At 32.2% G+C, this 21,229-nt stretch overlaps 3 protein-coding genes across 3 annotated transcripts; all 3 read right to left on the reverse strand.

Moving 5' to 3' along the window:
- On the reverse strand, positions 1-1,068 carry LOC131646054 (uncharacterized). Its single transcript, XM_058916222.1, has one exon. The coding sequence runs from the start codon at positions 936-938 to the stop codon at positions 177-179; it is 762 nt and encodes a 253-aa protein (XP_058772205.1). The 5' UTR covers positions 939-1,068; the 3' UTR covers positions 1-176.
- Positions 1,069-11,569: 10,501 nt separating this feature from the next.
- LOC131646055 (ASC1-like protein) lies at positions 11,570-13,326 on the reverse strand. The gene is made up of 6 exons (XM_058916223.1): positions 13,114-13,326; positions 12,810-13,039; positions 12,565-12,720; positions 12,187-12,372; positions 11,885-12,069; positions 11,570-11,780 (listed from the first exon to the last, which is right to left on the reverse strand). The coding sequence occupies exons 1-6, from the start codon at positions 13,255-13,257 to the stop codon at positions 11,749-11,751; spliced, it is 933 nt and encodes a 310-aa protein (XP_058772206.1). The 5' UTR covers positions 13,258-13,326; the 3' UTR covers positions 11,570-11,748.
- Positions 13,327-14,445: 1,119 nt separating this feature from the next.
- Positions 14,446-18,365, reverse strand: LOC131649841 (ASC1-like protein). The gene is made up of 6 exons (XM_058919594.1): positions 18,080-18,365; positions 16,493-16,722; positions 16,193-16,348; positions 15,727-15,912; positions 15,395-15,579; positions 14,446-15,062 (listed from the first exon to the last, which is right to left on the reverse strand). The coding sequence occupies exons 1-6, from the start codon at positions 18,215-18,217 to the stop codon at positions 15,031-15,033; spliced, it is 927 nt and encodes a 308-aa protein (XP_058775577.1). The 5' UTR covers positions 18,218-18,365; the 3' UTR covers positions 14,446-15,030.
- Positions 18,366-21,229: the final 2,864 nt, after the last annotated feature.

Below are 21,229 nucleotides of genomic sequence, written 5' to 3' on the forward strand. Positions count from 1 at the left end.
TTCAATTCAAAAGAGCATAAGGATTGGCCAAATATAAACATTGCAAGCAATTGACCTAGCAAGACAAACATCATATTCATATCCATCGTAATCCAGCTAAATCAACATAAAATCTCATCTATCAAAACATTCAAATCATCCAGAATCACATTTTAAAGAGTCACACTATCCATAAATCAAATATACAGATGAGATTGAAAAACATGATCCCTACTCCTCCCAAATTTCAAAGCCTCATCCCCATTCAAACCGAAATCAAATTCCGCCAAAGGCCGAATCAAATCCTTCAACAACAACACAACAGAAGAATCAAATTGAGGCCAAGAAACACACAAGCTAGCCCTAAGGTTCAGAATCTGGCACCTTCCAAGAATGGCGGCAGCAAGCCCGTCAACAACGCTACCAGACGGGTAATACTGCAATCCACCCAACAATTTCTCCTCAACCGCCTTCTTCCTCTCAGCCGAGCTCTCCAGCTTGAACGCAACAGCTTCGTCAGACGAAAGTAACCCGCGGTGGTTCATCGGCTGGATAGAATCGAGTATAATAACCGAATCAGGACGGATCTGGTTATTTAAGAGAACCTCGGCGACGGCGTAAGCGCGGGTATCGGAGATCGGGGTACGAACGGCGGCGAGGAGGATTTTGGATGAGATGGAGTGGATGTCAATGGTGTTGTCGGGATGAGAGAGAGGGAGTTCTGGGAGGATGAGTGAGGCGGTTAGGGTTTGGGAGTTGAGGATGGATTGGAAGAGGGAGAGAGAAGGGGAAGAGATGGCGATGATGAGGAGGTTTGGTTTGAGGGGTTGTAGTGGTTGATGAGTGTGGGGGAAGAGGAGGAAGGGGGAAGGAAGAGGTTTGGATGGTGGTGTGAAATTGTTTAGGTCTTCTTCTAGGAGTCTTGATGGGGGTGCTGCTTCTGTTATCACGTCTTCCATTTTTGTTGTTTCCTTTGAATGTTCACTGTGGGTTGTTTGATTTGAAGTGTGGTGTTATGGCTGCTATGCACAAGCTGCGTGTAGCGGACTCCAGACCTAGAAGGGGGACTCCTCCATGAATGAGAAAAAATGTTTTTAAAGTATTTTATTTTTTAATTATTGCATTAACACAAATTTAGTAATAGTTATTTGAGCGAATTTAAAAAATTCTATAAGAAATTATAAAGGTTTTTTTGTTTAATTTTTCATTAAATTAAGCTATCAAATAGATTATGTGGCATTTACATGTTGTATTATTTTGGCACTTTACAATTAAATAAAAAACGTGTGGATTTTTTCAGTTATCTTATGGAGTATCTAGAAAGGAAGAAATAATCAGGTTTGAAATCAGGTGGAAGACTCTCCAATGCTTATATGTCAACGGGCAAATCAGTTGTTGACAGATTGGAAAGAGTCCCAGCAGTATTGTCCCAGCAATGGGATTATTAATTCCCCGCCAGCTATTATCAGATGGGAAAAATCGCAGAGGGGATGATTTAAGTGCAATATTGATGCCGCTTTTTCTCATAATAAGGTTGGTTTTGGTGCTTGCATAAGAGATGAAATGGGTAATTTCATTAGAGCCCGGACATAATAGTTTTCACCTTGCACCGATGTTGTTATTGGAGAGGCTCTTGGCCTTCTGAAAGCTTTAAACTGGGTCCATGATATGGGGTACGACAATATGGATTTTGAATTAGATGCTAAGCGAGTTATGGATAGTGTGACCATTTTGAGACCTAATGACTCGGATCTTGGAGCTATTACGGAAGAATGTAACCGGTTGATGGCTCTTTTCTTTAGGAACTCTCATGTTAAGTTCGTTAGAAGACAAGCTAATGAGGTTGCTCACGCTCTTGCACGGGTGGCTCCATTAATGGCTAGCTTTCATAATTTTTATGATATTCCAACATGTATTCAGAATATTATTATTAATGAAATGAGTTAATCTCTTCCCGTCAAAAAAAACGTGTGGATTTGTTGATGATTAGTTGAAAAATATGGTAGATTAATGTAATTTAAATTTTTAAGAGATATTAAATTTTAATTTCTAAGTCACCAATGTCTTCGTCTTCGTTTTTCTCCTTCATTGTCGTGGTGTACTATAACATCAAATCTTCATATTTTCGTTATTAGTGAAGCTTCAAACTTCAATTGTCCTTGCGTTTGTATCAGATTCAAGCCCTTTCATTTTTCTTTCGTTTGAAAAAGAAAATGGCAGCATGTTCCAACTCAAGCATGCGTCCAAATGGAATAATCACTCTTAAATGTGGATATGGGCTTTATATGTGGTTGTAAGTCTTAAAGTCTAGTGCAAACCCAGAAAGAAAGTACTAAAAGATCAAGTATTTGAGGGTTAATTCTTTAATTGTTTCCATTACATTTCTCTCCATTTTCTACATTGTTTTCCTCTCAATTTTGTGTAATTCAATTTTTTTATGTAGAAAGAAGATTGTGAATCGTTTCACTAGGATGTTGAACTATTTGTATAAATGAAAGAAAAACAATTACTACAAAAGATGATGATTGATGCAACAGGTGCAATGTGGTGATAGATTACTTGAGGTCATTTGGAAAGGATTTAGAGAAAGAATTTGGAAAACAATTTGGGACTCGGTTGTTTTCAAAAGAGATTGTGCAGATGAAGAAGAAGGTTGAGAGCATAACGAAGAAGATGAAGTTTCTCATAGTAGTAGTTATTTGTTCTTGGGTTTATTTTGTTATATTTTTACGTGTATGTAACAATAGATCTTGATGTTTAGTGCATTTTAATGTAACAATCTAATTTGATGCTTAATGTAACTTATTTTGAATGAGTGAAAACCAAGTATGACAGAAAATTGGGGCATTAGATATCATTGTTAGCACTGATGTAAGCAAGTTAATTTGCATCTTTAGTTTGTGAGAACAATTTTGGCAGGTTTACTACAAAATTAACTCATCAAATTGCATCGCTAGTTTGACAGCAATATTTAATAGGATTGTTACCAAAGTTTGATAGTTTTGTTTTTACATCAAGTGCATTATAAGCACATAAAATTTGCACTACATTAAGTTCCATAGGTCTTGATCCAAGTTTGACATAAATTGTGACAAAGTTTGACATAAATTGTGACCGGATTTAATCCAAAGTTTGATTTTTTTATACAAGTCTTAATCAATGTTTGACATAAATTTGATAGGTCTTATGTTAGGTGAGAATATGGACATAAATGGTATAGAAGGGGGTTGAATAAACATATCCCCAAAAAGACAAATTCAAAAATGTTTTAGGTCCCATAAATAAAATCAAAGATTTTGAGATATGAGGAAGAAAAACACAACACCAACAAAGCTTGAAAGCATCTCAATGAATTAGACCAACTAAATTATTGCAAAATATCACTAAGGCCGCTTTAGACAAAGTGATTTAAAAATACTTTACGTGGCTACTCATTCAATGTATAATTGGATTTATGATGATCAACTAAGATTGATGCATTACATACCTAAGCTTACACATTAAATGTCTATAAGTAAGGTCTAACCTAAATGACATACAAATGATGTGTTACGACCGGCTTTAAATTTTAAGCTTTTTAACTTAAATTACAGAGTCGCCACCTATATTTATTCTATCCTAAGGATAAGGCTAAATACGGGAAAAAACCTAATTAGAGAGATTCTAAGTAAGTCGAGAAATTAGAGTCAAGGGAAGGTGTTAGGCACCCTTAACCTTTCCTTAAGGTTTACAGTGTCTCTAGGGTAAGGTTTATGATAAGAGTTTTATGGTAAGGTTTATAAAAATTTGAAGTTAAAAATGTACAGTAGTAGGGTAGAGAATAAGATCTCAAACCTACTTAATTTTAGGGGAAGGGGACTCGCCTTGTTGCCAAGTGCCTACGTACCTCCTTATGGAGGATCAGAGTCTATGTAGTTCGGTGTTTGTTGGTGTTTTTTATGGGATTGTACACCATTATTTTTGTATGTTGAAGTGTGTTTTAGTGAGTTCACGCAGTTCGCAGTTATCGTAGTCCGTAGTTTTATAAAAAACAATTTTGTGTACAATCCCTATTTTTTGTATTTTTGTGTATTGAATAATTAATAAATTATAAGTAGATATTTTGGTGTTTTTTAGTATATAGAACTTTGTAAATTAAAAGTATAATTTTATAGACCAGAAGTATGATGGTAGAAATAGATTTTTTTATTAGTTATTTAATGAAACTTCATAAAAAAAAAAGATTAATAAAACAAAGCAACGTAATTTAGAATTATATTTCAATAAGTTAAGAGTAAAATGAATCCTTCTTATATTTTTAGATATTAAATTAAACAAATTCTATTAATCTAAATTAGTAGGATAATTAGTTATTTAGATGTATTTGATACATGGTATTCAACATGTTAATTATCAAAAAGAAACATGTGTCGTTAAGTGTTTAGGTAATATTTAAAAAAAAGTTTAACTATTGTATTATTAAAATAGATTATTAAATAAAAGGCTAGTAATTTTAATTAAAAGAACAAAGGGTGTGTTTTATGTTGATTAGCAAATTTTAGGAGGTGTAAATATTATATGTCTGGCCCAATATGATTCAAGATCTATTTGGACAAGATGAGGGTGTGTGTAGGATGTTACGATGGGTTGCAAAATCATGATCGTTAGATCCAGATCCAATGGTCCACAAAATCATGATTTGTGGACGTAGATCTAGAATATTTTAATCGGATGGTCTGCATGTGTTTGTTTTAAACGAGAGAGTATGGTAGATTTAATGGGGAACCACACATATGACCGATCACGCGGCCTTTAAGTGGCCACGTGTCATAATCATAATTGGGATGGATTAATTATAATTTGTTTTTTACAAATTTCCTTTTTTATTTTCAACGAATCTCTCTTCCTCTCACCTTGCGGTCTCTCTCTTTCACTCTCTGCAAACAAAACCCAGAAAATGAAACCCAGATGAAGATCTTTATGACTTTCATCTTCTTCCCCTCTCATCTTCATAAACCAAACCCAAAAACCCATGAACATAAATCCTAAATTCATCAAACCTAACAGTCATAACCCTCCATCAACCCAAAACAAATCGCAAACACAAGAATCAAAATCCAGCAATCGTTCATGTTCATCAAAATAAATAAATCCTAATGTTTGTTTCAGGTACTAATGGTGGTGGCACAACAGGCTTTAACTTCTCTCTCCGTCTCCTTCTGATTTTTCTCTTTTTTTTTCCCGGTCCCCTCTTCTGTAAATTACGTTTTAATTTATAGAATTTTAGAGTCAGATGCATTAGGAAAGCTTTTAAGTTTTTGATTCAGGAATTGATGAAGGATTCGATTTGGTAATTACTGTGTTCCAATCTGATTTTAATTTGCTTTCAAATTGTTTCTGTATTTGAAGATTTGGCTATAATTTTCGGATCCGTTTTGATTAAGATTTATTGGTTCTGATTTGTTTTATAAAACTTGCGCTTTGATTATGTATTTGGACTAATTCATGTTCATAAGTCGTCTTTGTGATGTAAATGGAAAGATTTTATTTTGAGATTTGTTCTGAAAACGATTTTTTTAATCCGAGTTTGTGAGATGTAAAGAAGTGGCGGCAGCCGCCGGGTGTACAAGGTTGGAACCCTAGTTTATTCTATTTTATTTTATTTAAGGAATAATAAATAAATAAATAAAAATACTTTTACAAAATAATAGTAGTAATAATAGGCATTTTTTTATTTTTATTAATTAGTCCTAATAAATTAGTTAATAATAAAAACTAAAGGTGCTATAATTAAAACATGGTAAAGTGGGCGAGAAATTAATGGCCTAGTCTAAACTTTATGACTCTAATTAAAACTAAATAACCCACCAACAATAGATTTAAATGTCATAAATAAATAATAATTAAAAAAAAGAAGACAATAGGACCAAATTATATGGAAACCGTGTGATAGCATTAAACCAGTTAGTGTGCATTACTTTGGCTTTTCAATTTCTTGTAACCCACCATTCGTTATTTGACACGTGGCATCTTTAATAGAATAAAGAAACCATCAGAATAAAATAGCATATGCATCATACTTCCTCTCTCATTCATGTTTAGCAAGAGAGGTATCTTTTGGGATGCTTCTTCAATTTCTTACAATTTTTATATATGATAATAATAATGATAATAATGGCTAATGATATTAATAATAGGATATATAAAAAAATTGTTCAAAACTAAACATTATCATTAGTTAAAAAAAAAAATGTAATTAGTCAAATTATTCTACCTTGGCCCCAATATATAAATAATAGTAATATTTAAATGATAATATTTAAGTAATAATAATGATTATGATTGTTGATTTCGATCAACTATTCCAAATGTATTAATAAGACTTGTCAAACATTAATTATCACCAATAATATTTAACAAAATATGCATGTAAAAAAATAAAATAAATAGCAATAACATTTCTGAATAACAAAACAATAGTTAAAGTAAAATAAAACATCTATTAATAATGATAATAATTAAAGTATAAAGGGATTATATTTTTTTTAATTTAATAAAATCAACATTCTATTTATCCAAATATGAACTTCTAAAATGACTTTTAATAATGCTAAGCCCATTGATTCGATAAACACATTCTTCTTCTTTTATTTTTTTAAAAATAAACCCATTGCAAATTAATAGTAAATTTTAAAAAAAATGTAACAAGACGATAATAAAAATAGAAAAATGATAACATGCTTTAATTTAGAATAAAAAGTTTAAAATAAAATAGAATTTAAAAGTTTAAAATGATAAGGTAAATTTTGGGGTATGACATGATGCAATAATGCACTAATGCAATAGCCATAGTAATAAACGTTGAAAAATTAAAGGATGTAAGGGAAGAAAAGATACAAAAAATGATATAGTGGTTCGTCCTCTCTTTGCCTACTCCACTCTTCAATGGTGTTAAATAACTATCGGGAAATAATCACGATCTTTCACTATTTTGATAAGTTTGATACAAGCATTTTGATTACAGCAAAATATCACGCGATAATTTCTTCTGTTGATGCAGACACTCAAATTGCTAACAAAAACAAGATCCTCAAAGTTCTTGATCCAATAACCTTGCTATACACAATAACCTGCTCCAAGTATTCGTGTGAGGAAATCCACCTGATCCCACCGATTTCTTGTCTGAGCGATTGCCATTAATTAAATGTTGATTGGACAACTCCAAAAATTTTCTATGAAAATTCTTTACACAATTTCACCAAAGCTGGACAACTTCTAACTCTGTCTTACGAACTGGTTGTACTCGACCTCACCAAAGTCTTCCATGGAGTATAGTGAAACTATCTTCTCGATATATATACCAATAAGAACCAAATTGCATTAAAAAATGATACATGCACCTGCTACAAATAGAAAACTTTACACAAAAACATTAGATACCTTAATGTAACACTAGTCTCCCTCAAACATTCAACCTTTAGAGATAAAGGTACACAACAACGGAAAATGACTAAGGTTGAAGACTGCCAAAAGAATCACACACACACACACACACACACACACACACTTTAATTCACAAGGTGTTAGTCAAGGAATTAGAAGTATGTGAAAGAAGAACACACATATAGGTTCTCTCTAATATATGGATAAATGGGTATTGGATCTTGATGGATATCATGAGCTTGATCAAACATGAATCACTACAAGATTGATCAACTCACTCATTCTAGTTTCCCTCAAATAACAACAAATTACACAAGAATAATATGTAACAAAAAATGAATCTAGCATAGATTAACACTCAAGAAATTGTTCTTCAAAACAAGAGAAATATTCAAATGTGCTAGAAATAGACACACTAGAAAAGATAAGGCAATTGAATGCTTGAAACTATGATTCGAGTCAAGAAAAATCATTATTCGAGTCATAAAATGTTGTAATTCGAGTCAGTTTAACTCATGATTCGAGTCAAATTTGGTTTGATTTTGAGTGCGTCCGGAGATGCATCTCCAGACGCATGAAGGGCATTTTTGAGTTTTCATGGGTATGGTATGCTCATATAAGGGTGGAAAGGGAATTTCCCTCTTCAAAATTTAAAGGAATTGGACCTTTTACTATTAGATTTCGTACAACTAAACGAAATATAGAATTTTGATTTGAATCATGAGCAACTACAAACTCAGCTAAAGAATGAGAAAAAATGACCCTCCGATCCACATTAAGGTATATGTCTATCTTTTGGCAAATATGGACACTATACCGAGCACTCTCCCTCCATTTGAATAAGCCTTCCATGGAGCATATAGTTAGGAAATTTCTCATTGCACCCTTACGTGTGGTATGCTCATATAAGGGTGGAAAGAGAATTTCCCTCTTCAAATTTTAAAGGAATTGGACCTTTTACTATTAGATTTTGTACAACTAAACTAAATAGAATTTTAATCTGAATCATGAGCTGCTACAAACTCAACTAAAGCATGAGAAAAATGACCCTCCAGTCCACATCAAGGTATCTACCTATCTTTTGGCAAATATGGACACCATACCGAGCACTCTCCCTCCATTTGAATAAGCCTTCCATGGAGCATATAGTTAGGCAATTTCTCATTGCACCCTTACACATTATGGCGCGCCTCTGAAAATTCCAAAATACCCTTGGGTGAATTCGAAAATACATCTCAAAACGCACTAAATCTCATTTTTTTGCCAAAATTTAATTTAGAGATACATCTCCGAATTAACCTAAAAAAACGAAGATGTATCTCCGAATTTTTCTCACACAATTCATTTTGTTATTTTAACCTATTTACGAAGCATTTTCATTGAAATTGGCACCATTGTCGAGGACTCACTGTCGATTTTAACCAATATTAGAGTCATATGAATTGTATCCTAGTGATCTGACCCTTGTGATCCTGCATTTTTTTGCCTTTACTTGACCTAACGTAAAAAAACTCAATTTTATGAAAAATCGACTCTGGATCAAAATTTTATCGTCTTAATTCATCTGAAAAAAATCAGGAATCGAAGACCCTTATTTGGGACAAAATACGGGACAACACCCTAAAAACCTTAAATCCCTTGTTTTTCTATTTTATTTGATTTATTTTCCGTTTTCATATTTTCGAAAAAATATCAGAAAAAATTTATAAACACTTAATTTGATTTCATTTGATTTTTAGTTGTATTTTCAAATTTTATAATTTTATTTTGATTGTTTTTCTCAATAGAGAAATTGTTGGTATTTACATATTTGTTCCATAGCTGCTACATGGCTACTAGGTGTGTCTATTCAGATATGTTCAATACTAAGTTTACATAAAAACACAAAAGGAAACTTCTCGGATATGCATATCCAAAAATATATATTTTTTTGTAGAAAATATGGTTTATTCAGAGGTGTATATCCAAAAATACATTTTTTTTCGTAAAAAAAAAAGGTTTATTCGGAGATGCATATCCGAAATTATCTTTTTTTCATAAAAAATGAGATTTGTTTAGACATGCATCTCCAAAATTAAATATTTTGTGAAAAAGTGGTGCGTTCGGAGATCTATATCTGAAAATAAGGGACATTTTTAAAAATTTCGCTATCAGAAGTTATCTTTTATCGTAAAAAAACAAGGTTTGTTTGGATATGCATCTCCAAAATTAAATATTTTATAAAAAGATGGTGCGTTCGGAAATCTATATCTAAAAATAGGAGACATTTTTAGAATTTCGCTAGAGACCTTGAAGAAGTCATAAAGGTGCAAATAAATTTTGCCTATAATTAACCTCTAACTAGTAGGAAAAAGTTTAGTTGTTCTTGATGTAATAATGAAATTTAGAATTGGTCATATGAGGCAGTTTTGCAAGGATCATGATGCATTTTAGCACTGTGAGCCAGCCCAACCGGTATTGAGGTCTAAGGCGGACTTTATAGTAAAGTTTTTTTATAAAATTAATAATAAAACAATTACAAAATTATTGTTTTTATTTAAAATAACTTTTATTATAATTGTAAAATATAAAATTATTTGTTAAATTATGGTAATTAGTTTCATTCAATATTATAATAAAAGTTTTGTTATTATTATTTTTATTTTAAATATTTTAATTTAAATTTTTGTGTTAACATTATTTATAATAAATTAGTAAATTTTTTCCCAATAAACATAAATATAAAAAAAATATTACTGAAACAATTAAATTTAAAAATAAATAAATTTTTTGTTTGTAATGCTCCTTTCTTTGTCCAAAACAAAACAAGTGAAAGCTTGGGATGGCACGGTATCTTACAAAATGAAAGCTTGGGAGTAATAACAATTGGCGGGGGTTATACTAATTAATAAGCAACCAGATAAATAATTAATGGTCTTAAATGATAAAGTTCAATTAGTATCACTTTATTGAAAAGGAGCAAACTAATAATGATGATTACGGCTAACGATTTAACAAACCAGAAATAATAATGCTAATTGAGTGCTAATTATTTTTCTTTAACAGCATATATCAATTATAACAGGTAAAATGAAATTAATTTTGGAGGCCTTAGGCAAAGGCCTAGTTTGCCTGTCCTTTAGATCGGGCCTGTGGGGTATTAATAGGGGTGATCGTATCCGAACCAATCCAAAAGTAAAACCGCAAATCGAACCAATCCAAACCGAAATCGCAAAAAACCGCATTTGGTTTGGATGATTTTGGATGATTTTTGGACTAAACCGCGTGGTTCGGTTTGGTTTGCGGTTTTTATTTCACAAAACCGAACCAAACCGAACTGAACCGCATATTTAACTTAAGTTTTGAATTTTAATAATTAATTTATTATCTTTCCAAATCCAATTGCACACAACCACACCTCACGTTTTGAATTTTAATAATTAATTTATTAACTTAAGTTTTGGCATAATCCACTTAGTTTTTGTATTTTATTGAGCTACATATATATGTAATTCTCTACTATCTAATATATATATATATATATATATATATATATATATATATATATATATATATATATATATATATATATATATATATTTCATTTATAATGTATTTTTAGTTCTCTACTGTTCTTGTAATATAATTGTTCTTGTAATATAATTTCTTTTGTATGGTATAATATCATATATTATAACGTTGAATTACTTTCTTTTTTCCTTTTATTTTAGTACATTTTTATTTTATAGTGTAAACCGCGGTTCACCGAACCGATCTAACCGCATTAGTTTGGTTTGGTTTGGTTTGGATGACTTTTTAAAAATCAACCGAACCAAACCGAACCACATGTATTTTTATCTCGCGGTTAGGATGACTTTTATGCTCAAAACCGAACCAAACCGCACCGCGAACACCCCTAGGTATTAATAGCACAAACCTAGTTGAATTTCAGGGGTTTGTGCCACATTGCTAGTTAGTTGCAACTCATTTTTCAATCCACCTCCACATTATGCTCTCTACCATTTTTTATCTCAAAGGACTAATAAGAAATTCAAATTATATCATTTGCATCAAATTGCAGCACAATACGATGTACTGCTAGCTCAATAGTCAATAAACCATTCACATTGTTTGATTGATTGATAAAAAGAGATGCTCAAATTTTGGTCTGGATGAAAAAAATTCATGATTGTAAGAACAGTTTCTAGTTTATATATACTAATTTTCTAGTTTATGATGTACTGCTAGCTGATATAATCTGAACAAACTGTTTCTAGTTTATATACACTAATTTTCACATGCCAAAGCATGTGTAAGAAATTGTTACCATTTCAGAAAGTGTGACAATAATTAATCTTATTTTCATTCTCATTCTTCATGTTCATTTTCATCTTCAGAATCTGCATATTAAATCAAATGTGAGGGATCAATTATTAAAATTGGTATCATTTCCAATCAAAAAGTCGAAAAGAAAACAATATATGCAATAAGTATTTCAACTTACCTGATCGAATATCTTCACTAACTTTACCCCTTGCTCGAATTTGACCAGCTAGCATCCGAAGCATCAGCACCCACCAATAAATGTTAAGAATAAGCAAGCAGAGTAGAAGAGTATTGAATACATAATAATATATTGTACCATCCACCCAATGCTCTTTCAATTTCAAGGTGTTGACAACTTCATAGCTACAAGAAAGAAGAAAACAATTAAACTGAAGAAATCAATTATATGCGAAAGTGGTAAACTTTAACAGGTTGCAGAAAGAAAAGAAAAAGTATACTTGGAACAGATTTAACACAAACCATGTACTTCGAAGAACCCATAATGGGTAGTAAATGCAACGCAAGATGGTGAAAGACAAAACGAAAAGAACAAAAGCAAAGCTAGCCATTGTTTCAGCGCCGCTGTATTTTGACATTTTCCCTATCTCCAGAAACACATCTGTAGCATCATGAAGGGCTAAAACAACTGATCCAACTCGAACAAACCTGGGAGTGTATTGAACTAATCAGCTTAAAAAAATATGCAGTGCAAAATGTGCTCATAAAAGCAATTTCTGTAGATAAACCAACAATCTCCATGAGGTTTTAGTCTCGATTTTGACGGACTTCACTCTTTTGATAGATAAGGAGTTCAAAATGAATTACATTCAAACAAATTAAGCAAATACAAAATAGTACCTGAAAATGTACGAAAGTACGATGAGACTGAGAGATGCAACATGATGTGTCATGGAAATTCCAAAGTCAGAGCGTCTTGTTTCCCAGAATATTAAAGCAAGTATGGAGTATGAATAAAATCCAGCACCATACATATACAACCCCTTCAATTTCAATCTGAAATTCGTAAATGGTTACGGTTCAATCGACCAACTAAAGTTCACTAAAATTGAAACTGAGAAAGTAAACAAGAATCATAATCTTACTTAATCTTTTGATCCGGCCATATCTGATTCCCTGGCCCGATCCAAAAATATTTTGTATCAGTAAACCAAGGTTCATCATATGTTACAGACAAAGCAAACATTTCTGCCGATAGAAAATAAACGCATTTCCACGCTGATTCCTTAAACTTGCTAATTTTCTTTCTCCTTTCATCTGTCTGAAAGTCAAGCACTTCATGTCCTTTTCCAAAAATCAATCGTATGGCCACTTTCTGCAAACTCCATTTACTTTAGATTGACTAAACACAATCAAAATAATATAGAAGAAGGTTGAAGTTTAGAATACCTGGAAAAGGAACCTGTCAAGAAGGAAGCGAAGGGAAGGGAAGAAGAGAGCAAAGAAAGGAAGAAGGAAGAAATCAGAAACGGTAGGGTAAGATTGTTGTTGCCAGTCAACGAAAGTCAGTTGTTGAAACAAATCCATTGGCATCCCAAACAACAAAAAAGGCAACCCTTGTTACATAAGTAAATAATAAAGTACATACATAAGGTTGTCAGCTGCGTGTAGCACATGGTCTCCAATTAATTTCAATTACAAAAAGTCGTTTGTACTTTTCAACTTTTCACGTTTTTTCTTCTTTCCCTACAATTTTTCAACTTTCACATTGTTATTATATTTTGGGTAGAAAGAATTGATTCTAACTTAATAGAGTTTTGTAAAATTGATTTTTTATAAAATTGACTTTTATTAGAATTAATTTATATTTACATATTTAGATGTATTTATGTAAAATGAGTTGAATAATAAGTTTCAGTATAAAAATCATTAAAATTAATTCTGGGAACATAAACTATAAATTCTAGCGGCAAATAGAATCAATTCTGAAGGCATAATCAATTCTACTTTAGATAAACCAAACACTTTAAAATTACCCAAACTTAATTATACACTCCTAGAATTGATCTTGGGTCTTCCAAAAATCAATCCAAACATGCTATAAACATATCATTTCAAAACAATTAATTCAATTTTAATTTTAATAATGTAATTCTAAGATATTTATATTGAATCTCACATTTATTTTATATATTAATATTTTATTTATATTCATTTTATTTTAATTTATAATATTAATTTAAATTATTTTGTATTTTCATTAATTTTAATTTATAATATTAATTTAAATTATGAGTAGTTTGTAATCATATATTAATTTTGTATTTTCATTTAAAAAAAAGACATCATCAATATCACATCAACAAATTGTGTTAACGACTCAATGGGTTGAAAAACTCAAACTTCAATAACTGAACCAAAACTATGCAAGTGCGTTTGTTTGGATATACTCATAAATGAGCAGATTCGGATGATTAGTGAGTCGATTTGTTTGAATTGGCGGGTTCATAGATTGACCCACCAACTCATAAACATCTTTATTTACATGAAATTTTGAAAGATCAAAGTTGGATGCTAATTCAAATGAGATCATATACATTGGTTCATTAAGAAAAGAACTTGTTTTTCAATTATGGAATCCTGCAAATATAAAGATTGTTGGATACAGGATACTATTCAAAGATCAGACGACCCAATATATCAAGAAGCCAAAAATATTTTCATGATCCTATCTTACAAAGAACATAATCAAGCTGAGGAACCTTATCATACAATGTAGAATGTTCAAAAGAAACACGAATACCAAGTTAGAAGATCAACATGAGAGATGCAGTCATTAAGAAGCAAAGACAAATGTTTACAAGCAATGGAAGAAGATCTATTTCCCTAAGGAGAATTAGACATATGACATGGTGAAATTGTTGAAAGAAAGAAAAACAAAACAATAAAAAAATCGCGGGAGCTCAAGATTAAGACCAAAGAGAATAACCTAAGTACAATGTTGACATATTTTGAAATGACAGAGACATTTTTTGACTAGTAGTACAGATGATATCCATTATATCATTTCTTGACGGAGTCTTGGAGGAAGAAATATGAGAATGTAACTCTACCATACTTCTTTTGAATGTTGATGCATGTTTAGAGCACACACATTCAACTTAGCAAATGAGAATGAGAGTTACAAAGGTTCTTGTAATGTAAGCTTTAATAATCCATTATCTCTAAGGAAGCATCTACATTCATGAAATAAGCCACGTTCTTTTCATATAATTTTACATTGTCATCGCATAAAATGTGACAATATGTGTAAAAAATGTGTACAGTTTCAAACAAAGAGAACAATTTCCAATCTTGTTGTCATGCTCATTCTTCATGTTCATGTTCGTCTTCAGAATCTGCATATAAATGAAAATGTTACAAGCAATGGTTTATATGTAGATATCCAGTTAAAATATCTACGGACTAAAGCTATTGATAAAAACTATGGCTAAGATAGATGGGTCTTCGCATCAAGATTTGTTAAATAAAAGGTGACATTCTCTGATTTTATACGTAATGCATCAACATCAACTTATCTATATCCCCTTTTATCACACCTACATACAACCATTTCCGATGTATCTGTGTGTGTTTAATTTCATTCAGGTAGATTTAAGAGGAATCAACTATTGCAGATGGTATCTTCTTCGACAAAAAAAGCCATATATGTAACGAATATTCAACTTACCAGATCGAATATCTTCACTAACTTTTCCTTTAGCTCGGATTTGACCAACAAGCATTCGAAGGATCAACACCCACCAATAAATATTAAGAATAAGCAAGCAGTATAGAAGAGTGTTGAATACATAATAATGTATTGAACCATCCACCCAATGCTTTCCCAACTTCAAGGTGGGAACCATTTCAGAGCTGCAAAAAAAGAAGAAAACAATTAAATAGAGTAATAAAATGATATCTGAACATATATATGGCACGGCGCCCCTTTAAATGAGTATAATCATTTCAGAGTATATAGTGAAAACAAAACGTAAAACGAGGAGCTGATTTAACACAAACCTTGTACTTCGAAGAACCCAGAATGGGAAGTAAATGACACGTAGTATGGTGAAAGACAAGACAAAAAGGATAAAAGCAAAGCTAGCCATTGTTTCAGCGCCGCTGTATTTGGACATTTTCCCTATCTCCAGAAACACATCAGTGGCATCGTGAAGGGCTAAAACAACTGATCCGACTCGAACAAACCTGAGTGTGTTGAACAAATAAGCAAAAAATTACTGTGAAAATATCCAAATAAAATTAGTACAAGCATTAAGTCCACAAGGTTTAACTCTTTCGCTTTCTCTCTCACCCACAATGAACATTTCAACAGATTTCACTCTTTGATAAGATAAGGAGTTCGAAACGAATTATATTTTAAACATTAAACATATTTACCAATTACAAAACAGCATCCCCTACAAGTCACATGACACTAACCAAAAGCTTGGATAAAAACGAAAATAAAAGGCTCATGAAACCGTACCTAAAAGTGTAGGATAACACAATGAGAGTGAGAGAAGCAACATGGTGTGTCATGGAAATCCCAAAGTCAGAGCGTCTTGTTTCCCAGAAAATTAAAGCAAGTATGGAGTATGAATAAAATCCAGCACCATACATATACAGTCCCTTCAATTTCAATCTGAAAATGATAAACGGTTACTGCTCAATCGACCGACTTAAGTTGATACTAAAATCATTGAAAGGACAGACAAATGATAACAATAATAAATTGAAATTTCAACTGGAAATCAATCAAAATTGGGCGTGAACACAACAATCTTACTTAATCTTTTGATCTGGCCATCTCTGATTCCCTGGCCCAACCCAAAAATAACTTGTATCAGTAAACCAAGGCTCGTTATATGTTACTGCCAGAGCAAAAATTTCTGCAGATAGAAAATAAACGCATTTCCACGCTGATTCCTTAAATTTCCCAATCTTCTTTCGACCATCATCGGTATGAAAATCAAGTACCTCATGTCCCTTTCCAAAAATGAATCGTCTGGCCAATTTCTACACATTCAATTTACTTCAGATAGACTACAATAATCAAATCATCCACAAAAAATGACAGATACATAGTGAAAATATAGCCCATTAAAGGTTTACTTCAGACATCATTACAGGATGAGAAAAATTAGGCAAGAGAATGAAAAGAATAATTATTTTCCCCTCTCCTGATATGGAACAAACAAAACAATAATAATGTTAAACATATATGATTTGTTTGATGGTTAGAATAAGAGACATAATATGATAAGCAACGACATCATGTCTTAATCCACTATTCGTTATGCCAGCATGATAGGATATATCAGTCAGTCTTGTAAGCCTATACGATCCTGTCTTTCTAGTGTAAATCTTATCATGGGTAAGTTATGCGTTGGAAACAGGGTCATCTTAAGCTTTTAGAGGCCCTGTGTTGGTTACCTATGGTTCATTCGTGAAAAAATAAATAGGGGTCTATTTAGTTATTGTTTAACCATGGAAGATCTATTAGGAGCCTTATTTACCCACAATTTGATTCTTAAAAGTTTGAAGCCCTTTGGTTGTAGCTCATCTTGCACACCCTCAAAGACAGCACTGGCTAGAAACAGGTGCCCCCGCTAACAATACAATAGTGTCTATATATAATAATGTAACGGAAACCGAAACTTGCTTATGAGGCCAGGAAAACTGATGAAGAGCACCTACTTTCTCTAGACACAAGGTTAAGCAAAGCTAATTTGCATTATCAGATCAGATGTCTTGTTTTGTTTCTCAAATTGTGCGAGAAACATTGAATGAAACATTGAATGACGTAAGGTGCTTCTAAGTTGGATTTGAAAAAGGAGAATCCAAATGAATGTTGTGCAATCATCCACAATGGCTATGAGGTATTTCTTAACATAATGGGTGGAATTATGGAAGGGGCACCACTCTCCATGATGGCTAAAGTGAATTACAAGTTTGAACATAATGATCTTAGCTTCCAACCCTTCTAACATCAACCAAATCACCCTTTCCAAGTCTTATCCACAATAACAACAACCTTGTTTCATACTCTAACTTTACCTTTGCATCATTATTCAACTCCTCAGCACTTTTACTCACCCACTTGGTGTCTTAAAAGTTGTAAATCTAAAAATTCCTAGTCCGTACAATTACATTCACAAACTTCCTAGTCGCGTCTGATATAAACAAAAACAAAAAATTGAACAGAAAGAAAAAAAAATTGTTGAAATCCCCAAATTGGATAGTGAATAGTATAAGGTGGATGGTGTTCCATTCAATTTTGAACACGTAATAATAATGATAATAATAATAATAATAATAATAATAATAATAATAATAGAAGGAAAAAAGAAAGAAAGGTTGAAGTTAAGAATACCTGGAAAATGAACCTGTCGAGAAGGAATCGAAGGGAAGGGAAGAAGATGGCGAAGAAAGGAAGAAGAAAGAAATCAGGAAAGGCGGGGTAAGATTCGTGTTGCCAGTCAACGGAGGTCACTTGTTGAAACAAATCCATTTTCAGCTAAACTCTAGTTGGAGATTTATTTCTTAATCTGTACAATCACATCGCTAATCAATTTATATATAAAAATATAACAAGTATGCTTGTTGGTTTCTTCAATGAATACACGACTTTCATCGTGGAAACAACATCCCCAATTTATTGCCACTACAATATGGACCCAAGCGCTTCGTCACTTACTTTTTAATATAACTGTTAAAGGGACCAATTGTTAGTTGGTCCAGTGGTAATTAGCGCTGAACTTGGTAGGGAGAATCACGGTTCGATTCCCCACAACTGCGATCGAGAAAAAAAGGTTGATATGATTAGCTTCTCTTTCTATGTAAATATATGAATTAACAGAAAAAAAATTCAATACTAATTGTCATATAAATATTAATTTAATTTATCAAGTTGTAGTAATTCTTAGGATATACATAAAAATTATGTTGAAAAATATGAGTATATGATGTAGTACACTTCACGCAGACATATATAAAATCGATTATCTACTCGTGCATTGTGCAATATCGTTATAAATAACAAATATATATAGTATAATGATGGTTAAGAAATGTATATAAAAGATATACAAATTAAGTAGCCTCGGCGTGTCGAAAATGTAAATCTTAGTTGAAAAATAAATGAAATAATCAAGTAGACATCTATCCGTGCATTCTTACGGGTCACACAAAGTCGTTATAAATAGTAAATAAATATAATATAGTGATTAAGGGTGGCAAAACGGGTCGTGTCCCACCGGGCCGGCCCGCGCACCCGCCATAAAATGGAGGGTTGGGTTGGAATTTTGGGGCAGCCGCTCACCAAAGTCCGGCCCACAAAAATCCGCCGCCCACCAATGTTCGCTCTGTCAAAATCCGCCGCCCGCCTCGCCCACTCGTTCAGTCTATCCCTCCTTAAGTCAACTTTTTTTAGTTAATTCTAATAATTCCAATTCTTGATGGTTTAATTTATACATTTATTTGTAAATATTTGCAATATTTTTTTGAGTAAAATTTGTTAAAGAGATGTTTTATAAAAAAATTGTTTTAAAAATAAGTAAAAATTTAATTGAAAGGTAAAAAAAATTTACTAATCTATTAAAAAAATGTTAAAATAAATTAATAAAATTGAGTTTAAGAAATATTTATTGATACTGAAAAATAGTTTTTAGCAAATTTGAAATTATTAATCTATATTTTAAAAATAATTTTGTAATTTATATTAATTTAATTAATTATTAGTTTTCAACGTAAATTATTTTTAATTTTCTTAAAAGTAAAAGAAAAAATAATGATTGTGGGAAAGCTTGCCCCAGTATGATTCTTCAAGGGATCTTCTGATCAACAAATCTTGAGTTGAACAATCTTTGAACAAAAGGACCTTGAAGTAACGTGCCCCTGATATGATCACTAATCAAGTTTCTCGACTGTTTTAAATTTCCTTGAAAATGAGTGCTTACTCGCAAATATAATGTTCATTTCAAAAATGGTAATTTTAATGCAATGCTCAAGCAAATTTTCAAAACAAAATCATTATACAACAGATGAATCACTGATCAAAACACAATGGTTTATATATTCAAAGTGAAGGAAGAAGCACAAACATGATATCAAAACAAGTGATTGGCAAATCTCTTGGGAGTCAATTTACGCAACCTTGCTGTAGTATGCTTTCAAAATAAACCTTGCTTCAATTAGGTCTTTTAAGGGTTGTAATGCGGCTTGGTTCACGGTTTCATAAACAAAGTATATAAGGCTCAAATTTTTATAGTGACCCACCCCCTTCTTCGTGATGATCTCCAGTCCTACGCTCAGTTAATTCAACTTATGCATTTAGATTCCAAGAGATTTTTGGAATTGTACTTGTGATAGTTATGATGGCTCCCAAGCTAAGAGAATTTTGAGATGGTGGTCACTTCTTCCTTTTGATGGTAACAACATTTTGCTGTTTGTCAAGAATTTATTGACTTCTCTTTTGATTTTTCTTTTGATATCCCTAACTTTTACCTGAACTGCTTCTTTTGATCTTACAGTTAGCGGGATGCCCCAATTTTTCCTAAGTCTCCTTCATAGGTTTTGACTTATCGGGCGTTTTCTTTGATTCTCCCTTTTTTATATTTCTTGGGAAGATAATGCCTTCCTTGCTTAATGATGAATCATCATTGGCTTTTGATTGACATCTCCAACATTTCTTTGATGTGTAAGGAGGAAAGCTTGTGATTGAAACCCTTATTGAAAGGTGTACTGAATGTTTCTCTTGTAATTGAATGCACAACCAAATTAACTGAGAACTACCCTGCCCCAAGTTAAAATTACGGGTTTTTCGTATAGAAAGAAACTCCAACTTCTAGGCTCAAAAGGGGTAAGTGAGGGATTAACTTCCTTATTTCTCCAGTGTTTAGGAATTGAAACAATGCCTGTACATCATCAGCAAAGTTTTATTTGAAATCATACCGTTTAGCAATTTGGGTATTTCGTTTTCATCACCCTCCCTCTAATCATTGCATAAGTAAAAGTTTGATAAAGAAAGTGAGAAGATATATATTGAAAACAGTAAGTAGAACTGAATCAAAACATGCAATGCTCGTTTCACTAAAATTATCATTCAGAAACAAACAAAGTTCAATGCAGTACGCAATACAAAACAAGGAAATTACAAACAGAAAGAAACAAAGCCTAGTGACTAATCAGCAACAAGGAGGAGTTGTCCTGTCTGAAACACTGGCTTTAGGAAAGGTTACTCTGGATTGCTTTCTCTTTAGCCACTCTGTTCTAGCAAAGGATTAGTTTTTACATTGGGACCAACATCCTTGAAAGTTAACATATTTTCCCTCATCAACTCTTGTACTCTAGCCTTCAATGCATAACAGTTTTCCAAATCATGACCAGCACCACCTTGATCGAATGCACAATGAAGATCAGATCTCAAACCTGGTGGAAGAGGGTTTGGAGGAGTAAGAGCATGGTTATAATTAGACCTTTCTGAACCATCAAAGGATAGAGCTCAGTGTAAGTCATGGGGATA

The sequence above is a fragment of the Vicia villosa genome, linkage group LG2 (genome assembly GCF_029867415.1).
Source record: "Vicia villosa cultivar HV-30 ecotype Madison, WI linkage group LG2, Vvil1.0, whole genome shotgun sequence".
NCBI lineage: Eukaryota > Viridiplantae > Streptophyta > Magnoliopsida > Fabales > Fabaceae > Vicia > Vicia villosa.

Coding starts and splice junctions, on each gene's coding strand:
- LOC131646054 (XM_058916222.1), bottom strand. CDS start 938: ATGGAAGACGTGATAACAGAAGCAGCACCCCCATCAAGACTCCTAGAA.
- LOC131646055 (XM_058916223.1), bottom strand. CDS start 13,257: ATGCCAATGGATTTGTTTCAACAACTGACTTTCGTTGACTGGCAACAA. Junction 12,721..12,809: donor TGGCCGGATCAAAAGATTAA/GTAAGATTATGA, acceptor TACGAATTTCAG/ATTGAAATTGAAGGGGTTGT. Junction 11,781..11,884: donor TAGTGAAGATATTCGATCAG/GTAAGTTGAAAT, acceptor TTTAATATGCAG/ATTCTGAAGATGAAAATGAA.
- LOC131649841 (XM_058919594.1), bottom strand. CDS start 18,217: ATGGATTTGTTTCAACAAGTGACCTCCGTTGACTGGCAACACGAATCT. Junction 16,723..18,079: donor TCGACAGGTTCATTTTCCAG/GTATTCTTAACT, acceptor TTGAATGTGTAG/AAATTGGCCAGACGATTCAT. Junction 15,913..16,192: donor GTGTTATCCTACACTTTTAG/GTACGGTTTCAT, acceptor CAACACACTCAG/GTTTGTTCGAGTCGGATCAG.